We start from the raw sequence: 16,172 nt of genomic DNA, 5'->3' as shown, positions 1-16,172 counted from the left end.
TCTCAGCCTGGCCCTGAACTCACAAGGATCCTCCTACCTCTGCCTTCCCAAGGACTCAGATTAAAGGTGTGTGCCTTTAATTGACAACCTCCATACAAATACATAATATATGCCATGTTCATAATCTCCTCCCGCCACTCTTTCTGATTTATTTTTGTTATTTTTTTTGGTGCGCTAGACCTGAATCATCAATGCACATACTGAAGAGTCTCACCTCATTGGAAGTTTCAAAGATAACTCATGCTCCATATGATTTGATAAGTAGCTCCCTGGTGAGTGTAGTGGTGCACATCTGTTGTGGGGAGGTTACTGAGGCAGGAGGTTCACTTGAGACCAGGAGGTTAAGGTCAGCCTGGGCAATATACCCAGACCCAGTCTCCAGATGAATAACCGACTTCCCTTTCTCCCTCACTCTTACCACCCCAAACATCCCACAAGGGTGACTGGTAGAACTTGTATATTTGGGCCGGATGTGGTGGCACAGGCATTTAATCTCAGCACTCAGAAGGCAGAGATAGGATGGCTGTGACCTGGAACTAGAGTGACTTCCAGGTCAGCCTGAGCTAGAGTGAGACCCTCCCTTGAAAAAAAAAAGAAAAACAAAAGTAAAGACTTGTGATTGTGAGAGATGTAATGTTGCACTCTCAGTCAAATTATATTGGGCTATCTTTAGCCCCCCTTAATAACCATTTATTGCACATCTCTGTCTCTGATTTAACATCCTTGTGACTACCCATTGATCAGGTGAAAACTTTGTGGAATGTACTAACAGACCTCTAGCTTCTGCCAGCTTAAAGGCTAAAAATGTCATCAGATAACATCTGAAGCTTAGAGTAGAGATTTTCCTGCTTTGCTGGAACCCACCTATGTGATGTGTTCATTTGTGTTTGAAAAGTGCCTTGGTTTATGATCACCTTTTGTTCTGCAACACAATGCCTCCCAGCCCTCCTCCTATTTTATTATATTAAAAATATGTTTAATATTTATTTTTATTATTTTTAATATTTTATTTATTTTTTATTTCTTTGAGAGAGGGAAAGAGTCAGGGAGAGAGAGAGAAAGAATGGGCATGCTAGGGCTTCCAGCCACTGCAAAAGAACTCCAGATGAATGCGCCATCTTGTACATCTGGCTTATGTGGATCCTGGGGAATTGAACCAAGGTCCTTTGGCTTTGCATGCAAGCGCCTTAACCACTAAGCCATCTCTCCAACCCTATTTTTAAAATATTTTATCTATCTGTTTGATAGAGAAGGAGAGAGAGAGAAAGAGGCAGATAGAGAGAATGGGTGTTTCCAGTCAGTGCAAGCAAACTTCAGAGGCATAAGCCACCCTGTGTGAATCTGGCTTAAGCAGTTTCTGTGGAGTCAAACCTGGGTCCTTAAGCTTCACAGGCAAGCGCCCTAACAGCTAAGCTATCTCTCTAGCCCATATTTAATTTATTTGTAAAACATGGTGCATTGGTTTTCGTGGCAACCTAAATCTGTGTTCCCTGGCCATGGTCACTTATATTTTTGTTTTGTTGTGCCAAGACCCCTGACCAGGAGCCAAGATCCTTGGTCAGCCAGAGAACCGCCACAGAAGCCAAGACACTCGAATGCAAAAGCAACAGGTTTATTTATTGCAAGCCTAGGCCTGGGCTCCGTCCACACAGTCCGGCACAGCGGTAGTGAGGGAGAGAGCCCAGACCCTCAAAGGAAAGGGGTTTATAAAGGAAAGGTTACATCATATTGCAACTTTTAAAATGATTGGTTCTAAGAGGGCGCACGGGAATTTCAGAGAGGGTGCACGTGGGAACTCAACCTACTTATCTTAGGTAGTGACTTGTTTGCAGAACCTATTGCAAGAGCTGTTTGCAGAACCTATCTTTTGCAAGAGGCCGGAGCCTCCCTGGCTAGGCATCTCTGGAATGTCTTTGAAGTGGAGGCTTCCCAGGAATCACGGGGTGGGGGTAGCTATAGAGCTAAGCAAGCACCCATACAGAAGCAAAAATAGCACATTAGCTAGTTCCTCATCTGAGTCAAAAAGGCTGTCTTGATTTTAAATGGCAGCACCACTGTCCAGCCACTAAGCGAGGTCACAGAAGCCAGATGCAGCACATGACTTCTCCTTGGTCTCTCAGTTTAATTATTCATTTATTTGCTTTTCGATTTAGGGGCTCACTCCAGCCCAGGCTGACCTGGAGCTCACTCTGTGGTCTCAGGCTGGCCTCGAACTCACAGCCATCCTCCTACCTCTGCCTCCAGAGTGCTGGGATTAAAGGCGAGCGTCAGCACGCCCAGCGGTCACTCATATTTGGCTACAGAATAAAGTACAGCCTATTCCCTTTGAGGTGAGAGCTGTGTATTGTTGCGTTGTCGTTGGGCGCCTTAAGGCCAGCGCAGGACGGTGGCCTCTCAGGTCTGTGCAAGCCGGACAGGGCCCAGGGTGGGGGAGTGGCTCAATTTGACCCCACGGTCGCGGAGGTCAATGACCACTTACAGGATTTGAGCCCGCTGGCCTCCCGGCCTCCGTCCGTCAGTTTACATTCCCTTCAGGCCTGGCACGGCCAACCCTCGGCCCCGCCCACGCCGTCCTATTGGCTGAGTTCCCTGACGTTGGAAGTTTCGGCCAATGGGGATGAAGCACGGGCCTTTGGGTCCCGCCCCGCGGTCCAGGCGCGCTGTACGAAGCAGCGGCCCGGCCGGACTGCCCCTCCGCCATGGACCGCGTCTTGCTCGTCAGCTCCGAGGAGGGGCCTGGGCCCGAGCGCCTCCCCGTCAGCCCTCTCCGCCAGCGCAAGGACTGCAGCAGCCAGGAGTTCGCCTCTCCTTTACCTCTCCCCAGGAGTTTCGTGAAGACGCCCTCGGACAAAGCTCCGCCCACAGGTGAGGGCGTGGCGTCCCCTGGCAGGCTCCGTGGAGAGCGCCCGAGCTGGACGCCAGCCTGGCGACCGCGGTGGCCCCTTGCCTCAGAGTCGGAACCAGAGAGGGCAAGGGCAGAAGAGACTCGGGCCCCCTTTTGGGATGGGAGTGGAGTACACTGAAGGAAAGTCCTCGTTCCCTCAGTCCCTCCTCCTCTTCCTCTCCTTCCCCTCTTCCTCTTTCATCTTTTGTAGGAGGTGCTCTTTCTTTTTTCTTCTTTTTCTTTTTTTTTTTTTTTTTCCGGGTAGGGTCTCACTGTAGCTCTGGCTGATCTGGAATTCATTATGTAGTTTCAGGGTGGGCTCGAACTCACAGTGATCCTCCTGCCACTGCCTCCCAAGTGTTGGGATTAAAGGCGTGCCCCACCACGCCAGGCTGGGGGACAGTGCTTTTTGAAGCAGGGCCTCACTCTACCCCAGGCTGATCTATAACTCTGTAGTTCAGGCTGATCTCGATTTAACAGGGATCCTCTTACCTCAGCCTCCAGTGTGCTGGGATTAAAGGCAGGCGCCACCATGGCCGGTGTTCTCTCTCCTTTTGTAGCCCAGGCTGGCCTCGAGCTCCTAAATCCTCCTGCCTTCACCTCCCAAGTGCTGGGATGACAGGTATACTGCCACCACACACACCTCTCTTTCTGTCTCTCTTTCATTAGATGTGGAACACCAAGTACAGCCTGGCATCCCAAACACGTGAGTGCTTTGCTTGGGCATCTGGAAGAGCAAAGACAATGGGACCCGGGTGAAGAGTAAGCGGGGCAGGTGGAATGTTGGCTCTTGGATCCAAGATGCTATTATTTCTGATCAGACGTCCAGTAAAGCTGAGGCTTTACCCAGGGACAGAGGTATAGGAAAGCAGAGGAGAAGAGGAAGGGGAAGATTTGGGGATTCCTAACTCTTCCTCTGCGTATTTTGAGCTGATGTCTTTTGTAAAAGTTTTAAAAAATATTTTATTAATTTAATTTAATTTATTTGAGAGAGAGGGAGGGAAGCAGATAGAGAGAATAGGCGCACCAGGGCCTCTAGTCTCTCCAAAGGAACTCCAGATGCATGTGCCACCCTGTTCATCTGGTTTTATGTAGGTACTGGGGAATCAAACCTTGGTTCTTTGGTTTTGCAGGCAAGCCCCTTTACCGCTAAGCCATCTCTCCAGCCCTGATGTCTTCCCCCTCCCCCACCTCTTCATTTAGGAGGCTTCTCACAATCGATGACTTTGAAATAGGGCGCCCTTTGGGTAAGGGGAAATTTGGAAATGTATACCTGGCTCGCCTGAAGAAAAGCCATTTCATTGTGGCCCTGAAAGTACTCTTCAAGTCCCAGATTGAGAAGGAAGGACTGGAGCACCAGCTACGCAGGGAAGTTGAAATCCAGGCACATCTCCAGTAAGGATGGTCTGTGTAAAGCTCCTCGCCTGTGTCTTTATTTTTGCTCCCAACCCTCTTCCTCCTTTGACATTTGAACTCATCCTTCCCCATGACCCTCAAGTAAGCCCTTTGCTTTTCCCTGCACATTTTTTTTCTCTGCAGCCCACTCCCAATTCTACCATGGAACATTCTCTCCCTGTGTACGACACCCTCATCTTGATGTCTCTTCCCTCTGTGCTTCACACATCGGGCTCTTTTTAACCAGATCCCAGCCACCTGTGTTGGGCTCAGAAGTGTTCCCTTGTTACTCCTTCAGACACCCTAATATCCTTCGCCTGTACAACTACTTCCATGATGCTCGCCGGATATACCTGGTTCTGGAATATGCTCCCAGGGGCGAACTCTATAAGGAGCTGCAACGAAATAGCACTTTAGATGAGCAGTGCACCGCCACGGTGAGCAGGCCTGAGATCTCTGGGGGCCATGGGTTTGCTGTAGGATGGTGACAGGGGCGGGGTCTCTGTGGTGCCTGCCAAGATCAACCCACCACTTTCTTTTCTTTTCTTTTCTTTTTTTTTTTTTTTTTTTTTTTGAGACAGTGTCTATTTTCTATGTAGCCAAGCTGGAACAACTGGAACTCCAAAAAGCCCATGTTGATCTGGAACGTGAGTGAGCCTCCTGCCTGAGCCTCTCAGGAGTTGGGATGTGCCATCATGTGCCACCATGCCTGGCTCAGATTGCTTTTATGTATTTATTTATGACTGAGTCTCTCTATGTAGCTGTAGCTGAGACTGACCTATGTTGCCCAGACTAGCCTCAGACTTGTAGTGTTCCTTCCTGACTCTGCCTCCCAAGTGCTGAAATTAAAGGAACATGTCACCAAAGTTGGCTCAGATTGCTTTTTAGTTTCATTTTGATTTAAAAATTTTTTAAATATTTTATTTATTTATGAGAGAGAGAATAGGCATGCCAGGGCCTAGAGCTGTTGCAAATGAACTCCAGACACATGCACCACCTTGTGCATCTGGCTTACGTGGGTCCTGGGGAATTGAACCTGGATTCTTTGGCTTTGCAGGCAAGCACCTTAAATACTAAGCCATCTCTCCAGCTCTCATTTTGATTTTGAAAAATTTTTTTAAGGCTGAGTGTAGTTGCACATGCCTTTAATCCCAGCATTTGGGAGGCAGAGGTAAGAGGATCACTGTGAGTTCAAGGCCACCCTGAGACTACATAGTGCATTCCAGGTCAGCCTGGGCTAGAGTGAGACCCTATCTTGAAAAACCAAATATGTGTGTGTGTGTGTGATGGAAGTTGTCAATAAAATTTACACACACACACACACGCACATACATATTTTATTGACAACTTCCATAACTGTAGATAATATCCCATGGTAATTCCCTCCCTACTCCCACTTTCCCCTTTGAAACTCCACTCTCCATCATATCCTCTCCTCCTCTCAATCAGTCTTTCATTTTTTAAAAATTATTTATTTATTTATTTTTGATTTTGTGAGGTAGGGTCTCACTCTAGCCCAGGCTGACCTGGAATTCACTATGTAGTCTCAGGGCGGCCTCGAACTCACAGCGATCCTTCCTACCTCTGCCTCCCGAGTGCTGGGATTAAAGGCGTGCGCCACCATGCCCGGCTCCAGTATTTTAGTTTGATTCATGATCTTTTCCTTCTATTTTGATAGTCTTGTGTATGTAGTGTCATTCACTGTGAGATCCTTTTTTTGTTTGTTTGTTTTTTTTGAGGTAGGGTGTCACTCTAACCCAAGCTGACCTGGTATTCACTATGTAGTCTCATGGTGACCTCGAACTCATGGCAATCCTCCTACCTCTGCCTCCTGAGTCCTGGTAAAGGCATTTATCACCACACCTGGCTCCATTTTTTTATTTTTATTAGCTGGATGTGGTGGCATACACCTTTAACCCCAGAACTTGGGAGGCAGAGATAGGAGGATCACTGTGAGTTCGAGGCCACCGAGACTACATAATGAATTCCAGGTCAGCGTTTACTAGAATAAAACCCTACGTTGGAAAACCAATGTATATATACATTCATTTATGTGTGTCTCTTGCCTCTGTAAATGAATGGCAGGTGCTTGTGGTCCTTTTTTACCTAGCTTTACATGGGTGCTAAGGAGTTGAACACAGGCAAGCAGGGTTGGCAAACAAGTCCCTTCAACTACTGAGCCATTTCCCTAGTCCCAAATGCTTATTTCTGAATTTTGTTCTGTGAATTTCATGACATGACACATACACACAGTTGAATTCCTCAGTTACCCCCAAGTGTTTCCAAGAGTATGAATAGGTAGTTTCAGTCCTTTGGTTTTAAGCAACAGACTCTAACTCTGCTACCTTATGCAAAAAATAAAAAGAAAATAAAAAAACAAAAAAGAAACCATAAACATGGCATACAAAGGTTGGCTGGGGAAGGTGGTTGCAGGAAGATTTAGAGTTAAAAGTTGTCCTTGGCTACATAGTGAGTTCAAGTTCAGCCTGAGTTACATGAGACCCTGTCTCAAAGAAGAAAAAAAGGGGGGCTGGGGAGATGGCTTACCGGTTAAGGTGCTTGCCTGCAAAGCCAAAGAAGGACCCAGGCTAGATTCCCCAGGACCCACGTTAGCCAAATGCATAAGGGCGCGCACGCATCTGGAGTTCAGTTGCAGTGGCTAGAGGCCCTAGCATGCCCATTCTCTTATCTCTCTCTCTCTGCCTCTTTCTCTCTCTGTCGCTGTCAAATAAATAAAAATAAAACAAACAAGCAAGCAAACAAAGAAAAGCAAAAACAACAACAAATAAAAAGAAAAAGGTATGTAAAGTTTACCGAGTAAATGGTAAGTGGGTACAACATCCTTAGAAATAACTAAAGAAACTAGGCATGGTGGTGTTACTTCTTTAATCCCAGCACTCGGGAGGCAGAGGTAAGAGGATTGCCATGAGTTTGAGACCACCCTGAGATTACATAGTGAATTCCAAGTCCGCCTGAGCTAGAGTGAGACCCTACCTCAAAGAAAAAAACAAACAACAACAAAAATAGATTCCACCACAGCCCGAAACCCATGATGCATATTCTACCTCCCAGGGACATTGTGGAAGGCTTCCGTTCCCGATTGCTTTTGTTCACACAGATAATGGAGGAGTTGGCAGACGCCCTCACCTACTGCCATTCGAAGAAAGTGATCCACAGAGACATCAAGCCAGAGAACCTCCTACTGGGGCTCAGGGGTGAGGTCAAGATTGCAGACTTTGGCTGGTCTGTGCACACCCTGTCTCTCAGGTAGGTCAGGTGCCACTGCGCGGGGCACCATCATGACTGAAAACTGACCTAGCTGAATTCATTCCACATGTAAGACCTACATATAGACTGGGAAGGTTTATCTTGGAATACTGCTCTTTTCAAATATGTATTTGCAGAATTTATTAAAGAATGGGCCCAACCAGAGCTGTTCTTTTCTAGTGTTATTTAATATGTAACTGTACCATCATGATTCCATGGAAGAGATTACCTGCTCAGGACCCCTCCCAACTCAAGAGCTTTCTGCTTTACTTCCTTTCCTAACATAAATATTGCTTAACTTGCCTTCAAAAAAAAAAAAAGGCCAGGCATGGTAGAGCACATCTTTAATCCCAGCACTTGGGAAGCAAAGGTAGGATTGCCATGAGTTTGAAGTCACCTTGGAACTACAGAGTGAATTCCAGGTCAACCTGGGCTAGAGCAAGACCCTACCTCAAAAAACAAAAACAAACAAAAAGATCCCATGTAAGTAAATTTAGAAGCATGGCTTCTTAATTCCAGTAGTGAATTTTTCTGTATGAACAAACTATATTTACTCAGTTTGTCTTCATATGCCATCACTATTATAAATTTTTCTCTTTCTTTCTTCCTTCCCTCCTCTTCCTTATTCCCCTTCCACCTTTTTAAAGCTTCATTTTTATTTATTAGAGAGAGAAAGAGGCAAAGAGAGAGAAAGGAATGAATGAGTGTATCAGGCCCTCTAGCCACTTCAAACCAACCCCAGATGCGTGAGCCCGCTTGTGTATGTGACTTACATGGATCCTGGGGAATTGAACCTGGGTCCTTTGGCTTTGCAGGTAAGTGCTTTAGCCACTAAACCATCTCTCTCCCCCCCCCCCTTTTTTTGAGGTAGGGTTTCAATCTAGCCCAGGCTGACATGGAATTACTATGTAGTCTCAGGCTTGCCTTGAACTCCTACCTCTGCCTCCCCAGTGCTGGGATTAAAGGTGAGCACCACATGCCTGGTCTTTCTTTTCTTTTTAATTGTTTGTTTTTTACTTTACCGTTTTAAAAAATATTTTATTTATTTGAGAGAGAGAGCAGATAAAAAGAATGGGTGTGCCAGGGTCTTTAGCCACTGCAGATAAGCTCCAGATACATATGCCCTCTTATGAATCTGACTTAACGTGGGTCTTGGGGAATTGAACCTGGGTCTTTAGGCTTTGCAGGCAAATGCCTTAACTGGTAAGCCATTTCACCATCCCACTTAAGAAAAAAAAATTGTGTGTGTGTGTGTGTGTGTGTGTGTGTGTGTGTGTGTTTTCAGGGGGTGCACCAGTGTCTTGCCATGGCAAACAAATGCTGGATGCATGCTTCACTTTATTGAATCTGAGCTGGTAGACTTTGCAAGCAAGTACTTTTAACCACTGACTCATCTTGACAGCCTCCACCTTCCTTTTTTTAATTTTTTTTTTTCTTGAGTGTCTCACTCTGCAGCTCAGGCTGACCTCAAACTCACAGTCCTCCTGCCTCAGTCTACCAAATGCTGGGATTATAGTCATGTACCACCACAGATTACTTCCAAATCTTTCTTAAAATATTTTATTTGGTGCTGGAGAAATGGCTTAGCACTTCAGGCATTTGCCTGCCAAGGCTTGATTCCCTAATACTCACGTAAGCCAGATGCCCAAGGTGGCACATGCATCTGGAGTTCATTTGGAGTGGCTGGAGGCTCTGGTGCACCCACTCTTTCTCTCACAAATAAATAAAAGTTTAAGAAATATATTTTATTTATTTGTGATTAGAGAGGGAAGTAAGAGAGAGATAATGGGTGCATTCTAGACACATGACAACTCTGTGCATCTGACTTTACATGGGCACTGGGGAATTGAACCTTGGCTGTCAGGCTTTGCAAGCAAGAGCCTTTAACCACTGAACCATCTCCCCAGCCCTCACGTCTGTCTTGATGCTGAGAATTTTTACTACATGACATTTTAGTTGTTTTGTTCTCTCAACTCAAGGTCTCGCTCTGTTGTCAAGCCTGGCCTGGAGCTTACTTTGTAGCTAGTTTGGCCTTGAAGTTACAACACTTCCTTCTTTGGTCATCGCAGTGTTGGCTGGGATTTAGGGTTTGGACCACCACATCTGGCTACCTTCTCTGAATCTTTGATTTTTATTAATTAGTTTGTTTGTGTGTCTGCGTGTGCATACTTGCTCCTGTGTGTGTGTTTACAGATGCTGATGTACCACGCACACGTGCGAAGGTCAGGAGACAGTGTTCAGGTCCAGCCTTCCCAGCCCACCTCATTTGGGACAGGGCTTCTGTCAGTCTTGCTCTGCTGCTATTATTATTTTTAAAAATTTTATTGGTTTGTTTTTCGAGGTAGGGTCTTACTCTAGCCCAGGATGACCTGGAACTCACTCTGTAGTCTCAGACTGTCCTTGAACTCATGGTGATCCTCCTACCCCTGCCTTCCAAGTGCTGAGATCAAAGGTGTGCGCCACCATGCACAGCTGCTCTTCTTTTTACTATGCTTACCTGGAGCTTCCATGAAATGAAATTCTCCTGTTTGCTCCTCAGTCTCTCTGACAAGACTGTTGGGATTGCTGGATTATGTTTTTCGAGGTAGGGTTTCACTTTACCTCAGGCTGATCTGGAATTCATTCTGTAGTCTCAAGGTAGCCTGAAACTTATGGTGAGCCTCCTACCTCTACCTCTGTCTCTCAAGTACTGACATTAAAGGCGTGCACCACCATGTCCTGCTCTTTTTTTTTAACATGACGTCTGATGATTAAACTTGGGTACTCAGGCTTGGCACTTCATTCATTGAGCTATATCCTAGCCCTCTGAATGTTTTCAATTTTTGTTTATTTATGGTTTTTTGAAGTAGGGTCTTACTCTAGACCAGGCTGGAATTTATATTCACTATGTAGTCTCAGGCTGGCCTAGAACTCCCAGGGATCCTCCTACCCCTGCTTTTCTTTTTTTTTTTTTTTTTTTTTTTTGTTAAGAACAGAATTAGAGGGTTGGAGAGATGGCTTAGTGGCTAAGACACTTACCAGCAAGGCCAAAGGACCCAGATTCAATTTTCCAGTACCTATATAAAGCCAGATGCACAAGGTGGCACATGTGTCTAGAGTTCATTTGCAGTGGCTAAATGCCCTGGTTCTACCCATTCCTTCTCTCTATATGACTTTCTATCAAATAAATAAATAAATAAAATATTTTAAAAACAGAATTTGGGCTGAAGGGATGGCTTAACAATTAAGGTGCTTGCCTGCAAAGCCAAAGGATATAGATTCAATTCCCCAGGACCCATGTAATCCAGATGCACAAGGTGGCACATGCATCCGGAGTTTGTCTGCAGTAGCTAGAGGCCCTGGTGTGACCATTTTCTCTCTTTCTCTCTTAAGTAATAAACAAATATAAAAGGAAAGGCATGTGCCACCATGCTCAGCTAAAAAAAAGAAACAGAATTAGAAAACAAGGCTGGAGAGTTAAAGGTGCTTGCTTGCAAAGCTTGATGGCCTGGCTTTGGACCCCTATTACCCAAAGTGCCTCATGTATCTGGAGTCCATCTGCAGTGGCAGGAGGCCTTGACATGCCCATTCTCTCCTCCTATACCATTCCCCACTTGCAAATAAATAAAACTATTTTTCAAAAAATTACAAAACAGCTGGGCGTGGTGGCGCATGCCTTTAATCCCAGCACTTGGGAAGCTGAGATAGGAGGATTACCATGAGTTCAAGGCCACCCTGAGACTACATAGTGAATTCCAGGTCAGCCTGAACTAGAGTGAAACCCTACCTCGAAAAACAATACAAACAAAAAATTACAAAACATAAAACCTGGGCATGGTGGCACACACCTATAATCCCAGCACTCAGGAGGCAGAGGTAGGAGAATTGCCATGAGTTCGAGGCCAGCCTGAGACTACATAGTGAATTCTAGGTCAGCCTGGACTACAGTGAGACTGTACCTTGAAAATAAAAATAAATAAATAGTGTGAGTGGTGAGTGGAGGATGAAAACTACAAAGTATACAAGGAAATTTTTACTTCATGAGCTTCTCAAATTCTCACTTGTTCATTAATTTCCAAGACTAAAAGCCCTTTCAAGCAATATTCAACTACCTACAGTAATGTTATTAATAGGGATATGGATCAGTTTCACCAAGAAGCTAATGAATCCCATTATACCAAGTTCTCTTGCTATGATCATGCCATCAATCTTCTGGATTTTCCTCCTCTCAGGTTCGGTGCACCCCTGCAGCCCCCGCCCCCTCTGCTTCCAGGTAGGGTCTCATTCTAGCCCAAGCTGACCTGGAACTAACTCGTAGCACCAGGCTGGCCTTGAACTCATGCTGAACCTCCTTCAGCCTCCTGAGATTAAAGGGGGTGAACCACCATGTCTGGCCTTTTTTATTTTGTTTTGTTCAAGTCTAGTCTGACTGTAGCCCAGTTTTACCCAGAACTCACTCTAGCTCCAGGCTGGCCCCAATCTCACAGCCATCCTTCTTCATCCTCCCTAGTGTTGGGATGAAAGGTATGTGCCACTGTGCCCATCTTGGTGTGTCTTTAGGAAGCTACTTGAGTATTTTACAAACTACAGACTTGGCTCAATAAATTGTGTTACCTGACCTTTGATGGCCTGCTGAGTTGCCCTGAAGAGGCTGGAGATATGTAGCACAAAAACCTGACCCCTCTGAATCTTGGTCCACATTAAACGTTGGTGTTTTTCACTCTCCTTAGTTGAGGAGGGGTTGTTCAGAATGACTCAGGGTCTCCCTTGTCGCTGAGGCTGGGGAAAGAGGATTTCCTGCATGCAGGGCCTCCTCACCAGTGTTCTCTCCTTTGCCTTCTTCTAGGAGAAGGACAATGTGCGGAACCCTGGATTACTTGCCGCCAGAAATGATTGAAGGGAAGACATATGATGAGAAGGTGGATCTGTGGTGCATTGGGGTGCTCTGCTATGAGCTGCTGGTGGGAAATCCACCCTTTGAGAGCTCCTCTCACAATGAGACATACAGACGCATTGTCAAGGTGAGATGGCACACTTTGGGCATTCAATGATGGCACCTTTAGCATGTGAAGACTGGGGCACATGCAAAAGATTCTCTCCTGTAAGCCAGAAGAGCACACAGAAGAGACTCAAAGAGCAGGAAGAACATTAACCAAACAAACTGACCAGATTTCTCTCTCTCCTTCCCTGGCCTCAACAGGTAGATGTGAGATATCCACTGTCTCTGCCTGTGGGAGCCCAGGACTTGATCTCCAAGCTGCTCAGGTACCACCCCTCAGAGCGGCTGACCCTGGCCCAGATCCAGAAGCACCCCTGGGTCAAGACCCACTCTCGGAGAGTGATTCCTCCCTGTGGTCAGATGACTTCCTAAGCCCTGTTGGCCGCGCTCCTTGTGCTTGTTCCACAAGCTCTCTTGGCTTTGTTGCCTCATCTGTTTTGTTTCTTTTTTAAGAGGCTAACTAATAAATACTGAATTATTTTGTGCTACTTCTCTCTGGTTGTGTGAATTAACATGTGACTGTGTGTAGTATATTCCTTACAAAACTCTCGATTATGCCCCTTTTGGCCCAGGAAGACTTTTCTCTCTTGGAAAGATGGTGGCTCTTTTCTGCAGACAAAGGCCCAAGGGATAAAGACCCTGCCACTTTTCACAGTAACTCCTTAAACCCTACTTTGTGCCCATGTAAGTCAGGTTTATTGTCAGTCCAATGGTTCATTCTGTATGCTGCCATCTTTTTTTTTTCTAATTTTTAATATTCTATTTTATATATACACACACACACACACACACACACACACACACACACACATGGAGAGAGAGAGAGAGAGAGAATGGATGTGCCAGAGTCTCTAGCCACTGCAGATGAACTCCAGGCACATGCACTAGCTTGTACATCTGATTTATGTGGGTCCTGGAGAATTGAACCTGGGTCCTTAGGCTTTGTAAGCAAGTGCCTTAATACTAAGCTTCTCTCCAGCCTATGCTGCTATATTTGATCCTGGTATGATGGCACATGCCTTTAATTCCAGTACTTGGGTGCCATCTTTGAAATACAATATTTCTGCATGTCAGATGTATGTTCAATTTTATTTTGTATTTATTTATTTGTTTTTTTGAGGTAGGATCTTGCTCTAGCGCAAGTTGACCTAGAATTCACTATGTAGTCTCAGGCTGGCCTTGAATTTATAACAGTCCACCTACCTCGGCCTCCTGAGTGCTGGGATTAAAGGCGTATGCCACCACACCTGCCTTTTTTTTTTTTTTTTTTTTTTGAGGCAACAGACTGCTCTTTTAAAAATATTTTTAATTATTTAAAAATCTTTTAAATATATATATATATATATATATATATATGTATATATATATATATGTATACACATACACATACACACACACACACACACACACACACACATATATTTACTTATTTACTTATTTAACAGAGAGAGAGAAAGGGCATGCCAGGGCCTCTAGCCACTGGGGGAAAAAAAAAGCTCCAGATGCATGTTCCACCATGTGCATCTGACTTACTAGTATTTTTTGTTGTTTATTTTTATTATTTGAGAATGACAGAGAGAAAGAGGCAGATAGAGAGAGAATGGGCACACCAGGGCCTCCACCACTGCAAATGAACTCCAGATGCATGCGCCACCTCGCACATCTGGCTTACATGGGTCCTGGGGAATCGAGCAGAAACTGGTGGTGCATACATCTGGAGTTCAATTGCAGTGGCTGGAGGTCCTGGCATACCAATTCACTCTCTTGCTTTCTCACATTAAAACAAAAAGGGCTTAGTGGTTAAGGTGCTTGTCTACATAGCCAAAGGACCCAGGTTCAATTCCACCAGCACCCATATAAGTCAGATGCACGGGGCTAGAGAGATGGCTTAGCGGTTAAGCGCTTGCCTGTGAAACCCAAGGACCCTGGTTTGAGGCTCGATTCCCCAGGACCCAGGACTGCTTATGATGCACTCTTCCAGATACAAAATGTCCTAGATGTCCATGATTTTGCAATGCCTGAAACTATCCTCATAATAAGAGGAAAAGGTGATGATATCAAAATAAAAGAGAGACTAATTGAGAGGGGGTATAATGGAAAGTGGATGTGGGATGAAGGGGAAGGAATTATCTTAGCTTATTGTCTAAAATTATGGGAGTTGTCAATTAAAAAGTTTTAAAAATGAGCCATAAGCAGTCCTACTCTTCTTTTTCTCTTACATTCTTTCTGCCACCTCTTTTGCAATTAACCCTGAGCTTTGGGGGGTGTGATAGAGATGTTTCAGTACTGAACACTCTTCTGTCACTTCTTCTCAGCTCTGTGGTGCCTTTTGAGTCATCCCAGAGGTCACCACCATCTAAAAAGAGAAATTTCTCTAACCCAAAAGTGAGAGTAGCAGGGTTTCTCAGTGACTTTGCAGCCCAATTATGTGGAGTCTTCAGCAATAGGGTCTTACCATCTATTCCTGGTGGGAAACCAAGAACCTCAGCAAGGCTTGTAATGTTTTGGGGATGTCAGGGACCTCCTGGCTAAAATCTCACTGGAAGGTATCCCATCCCTGGCACTGAAATTTTTATAGCACCAACCTGTGGCTTCTGGGCATGCCACTATCCAAAAAAGTAGGTTTCCATACAGCTTATTCATACCCTCTTAAATTTTGATTACCCTTCTTCCACCCTTCCTTTACTCAATCTCTTCTCCTGTCCTCACTTAAGCCATTCTACCCTAGTAATCTGTTCATCTACTTATTTTCATATATACAATACTGTGGTGGTTTGACTCTGGTGTCCCCCATAAACTTAGATGTTCTGAATGCTAGGTTTCCAGCTGATGGAGATTTGGGAATTAACGCATCCTGGAGGTAGTGTATTGTTGGGGGTGGGCTAATGGCCAGTTTCCCCATGCCAGTGTTTGGCACACCCTCCTGTTGCTGTGGTCCACCTTATGTTGGCCAGGGGGTGATGTCCACCCTCTGCTCATGACATCGTGGAGCTTCCCCTTGAGCCTGTAAGCCAAAATAAATATCTTTTTCCCATGAGCTACTCTTGGTTGGGTGATTTCTACCAGCAATGCAAACCGGATTGCAATAAATACCATCCCCTTAAGTCCTCTCCTCTCCTCCCTCCCTTATAGCCCCTTTCTAGTTGACTGACCTCTGCTACTGGTCTTTACCCCAACTCACATAAAAGCCTAAGCATTTGTAGCTAGGATCCACACATAAGAGAGAACATGCAGCATTTGGCTTTCTGGGCCTGGGTTACCTCACTAAGTACAATCCTTTCCAGATCCATCCATTTCCCTGCAAATTTCATAATTTCTTTTGTTTTCAAGGTAGGGTCTCACTCTAGACCAGGCTGACCTGGAATTCACTATGTAGTCTCAGGGTAACTTTGAACTGATGGAGATCCTCCTACAACTGCCTCCAAGTGCTGGGATTAAAGGCATGTGCCACCACACCCGGCCATAATTTCATTTTTCTTGTGGCCAAGATGGCCACCATCTAGCTGCGCTGCACATCCTGGGGAAAGAAAGGCAAGACATTAAGGGTTTTGGGGGTCTTGTTGTCAGTGAGAGGGCACAGAGGTGGGTAAAACAGGGAATCGTGGATCCCCTCATGGGCGGGTAGACCACCCCTTCCCACCAAATACC

General features: G+C 45.3%; 1 protein-coding gene across 2 annotated transcripts; it reads left to right on the top strand.

The window, feature by feature from the left end:
- Positions 1–2,672: 2,672 nt before the first annotated feature.
- On the top strand, positions 2,673–13,012 carry LOC123454721 (aurora kinase C-like). Of its 2 annotated transcripts, XM_045133703.1 has the most exons (7): positions 2,673–2,865; positions 3,554–3,590; positions 4,088–4,279; positions 4,578–4,716; positions 7,398–7,546; positions 12,372–12,546; positions 12,726–13,012. In XM_045133703.1, exons 1-7 carry the CDS (start codon positions 2,700–2,702, stop codon positions 12,894–12,896), a joined length of 1,029 nt encoding a protein of 342 aa, XP_044989638.1. In that variant the 5' UTR covers positions 2,673–2,699; the 3' UTR covers positions 12,897–13,012. The 2 variants fall into 2 exon arrangements, with proteins under 2 accessions (XP_044989638.1, XP_044989639.1); XM_045133704.1 differs by lacking the exons at positions 3,554–3,590; positions 4,088–4,279; positions 4,578–4,716 and having other exon boundaries at positions 2,757–2,865.
- The last annotated feature ends 3,160 nt before the right edge of the window (positions 13,013–16,172 follow it).

This window comes from Jaculus jaculus, chromosome 14 (assembly GCF_020740685.1).
Source record: "Jaculus jaculus isolate mJacJac1 chromosome 14, mJacJac1.mat.Y.cur, whole genome shotgun sequence".
Taxonomy (NCBI): Eukaryota; Metazoa; Chordata; class Mammalia; order Rodentia; family Dipodidae; genus Jaculus; species Jaculus jaculus.
Note: the sequence above shows the minus strand (reverse complement) of the source record. Positions and strands in the feature narration are given on the sequence as shown.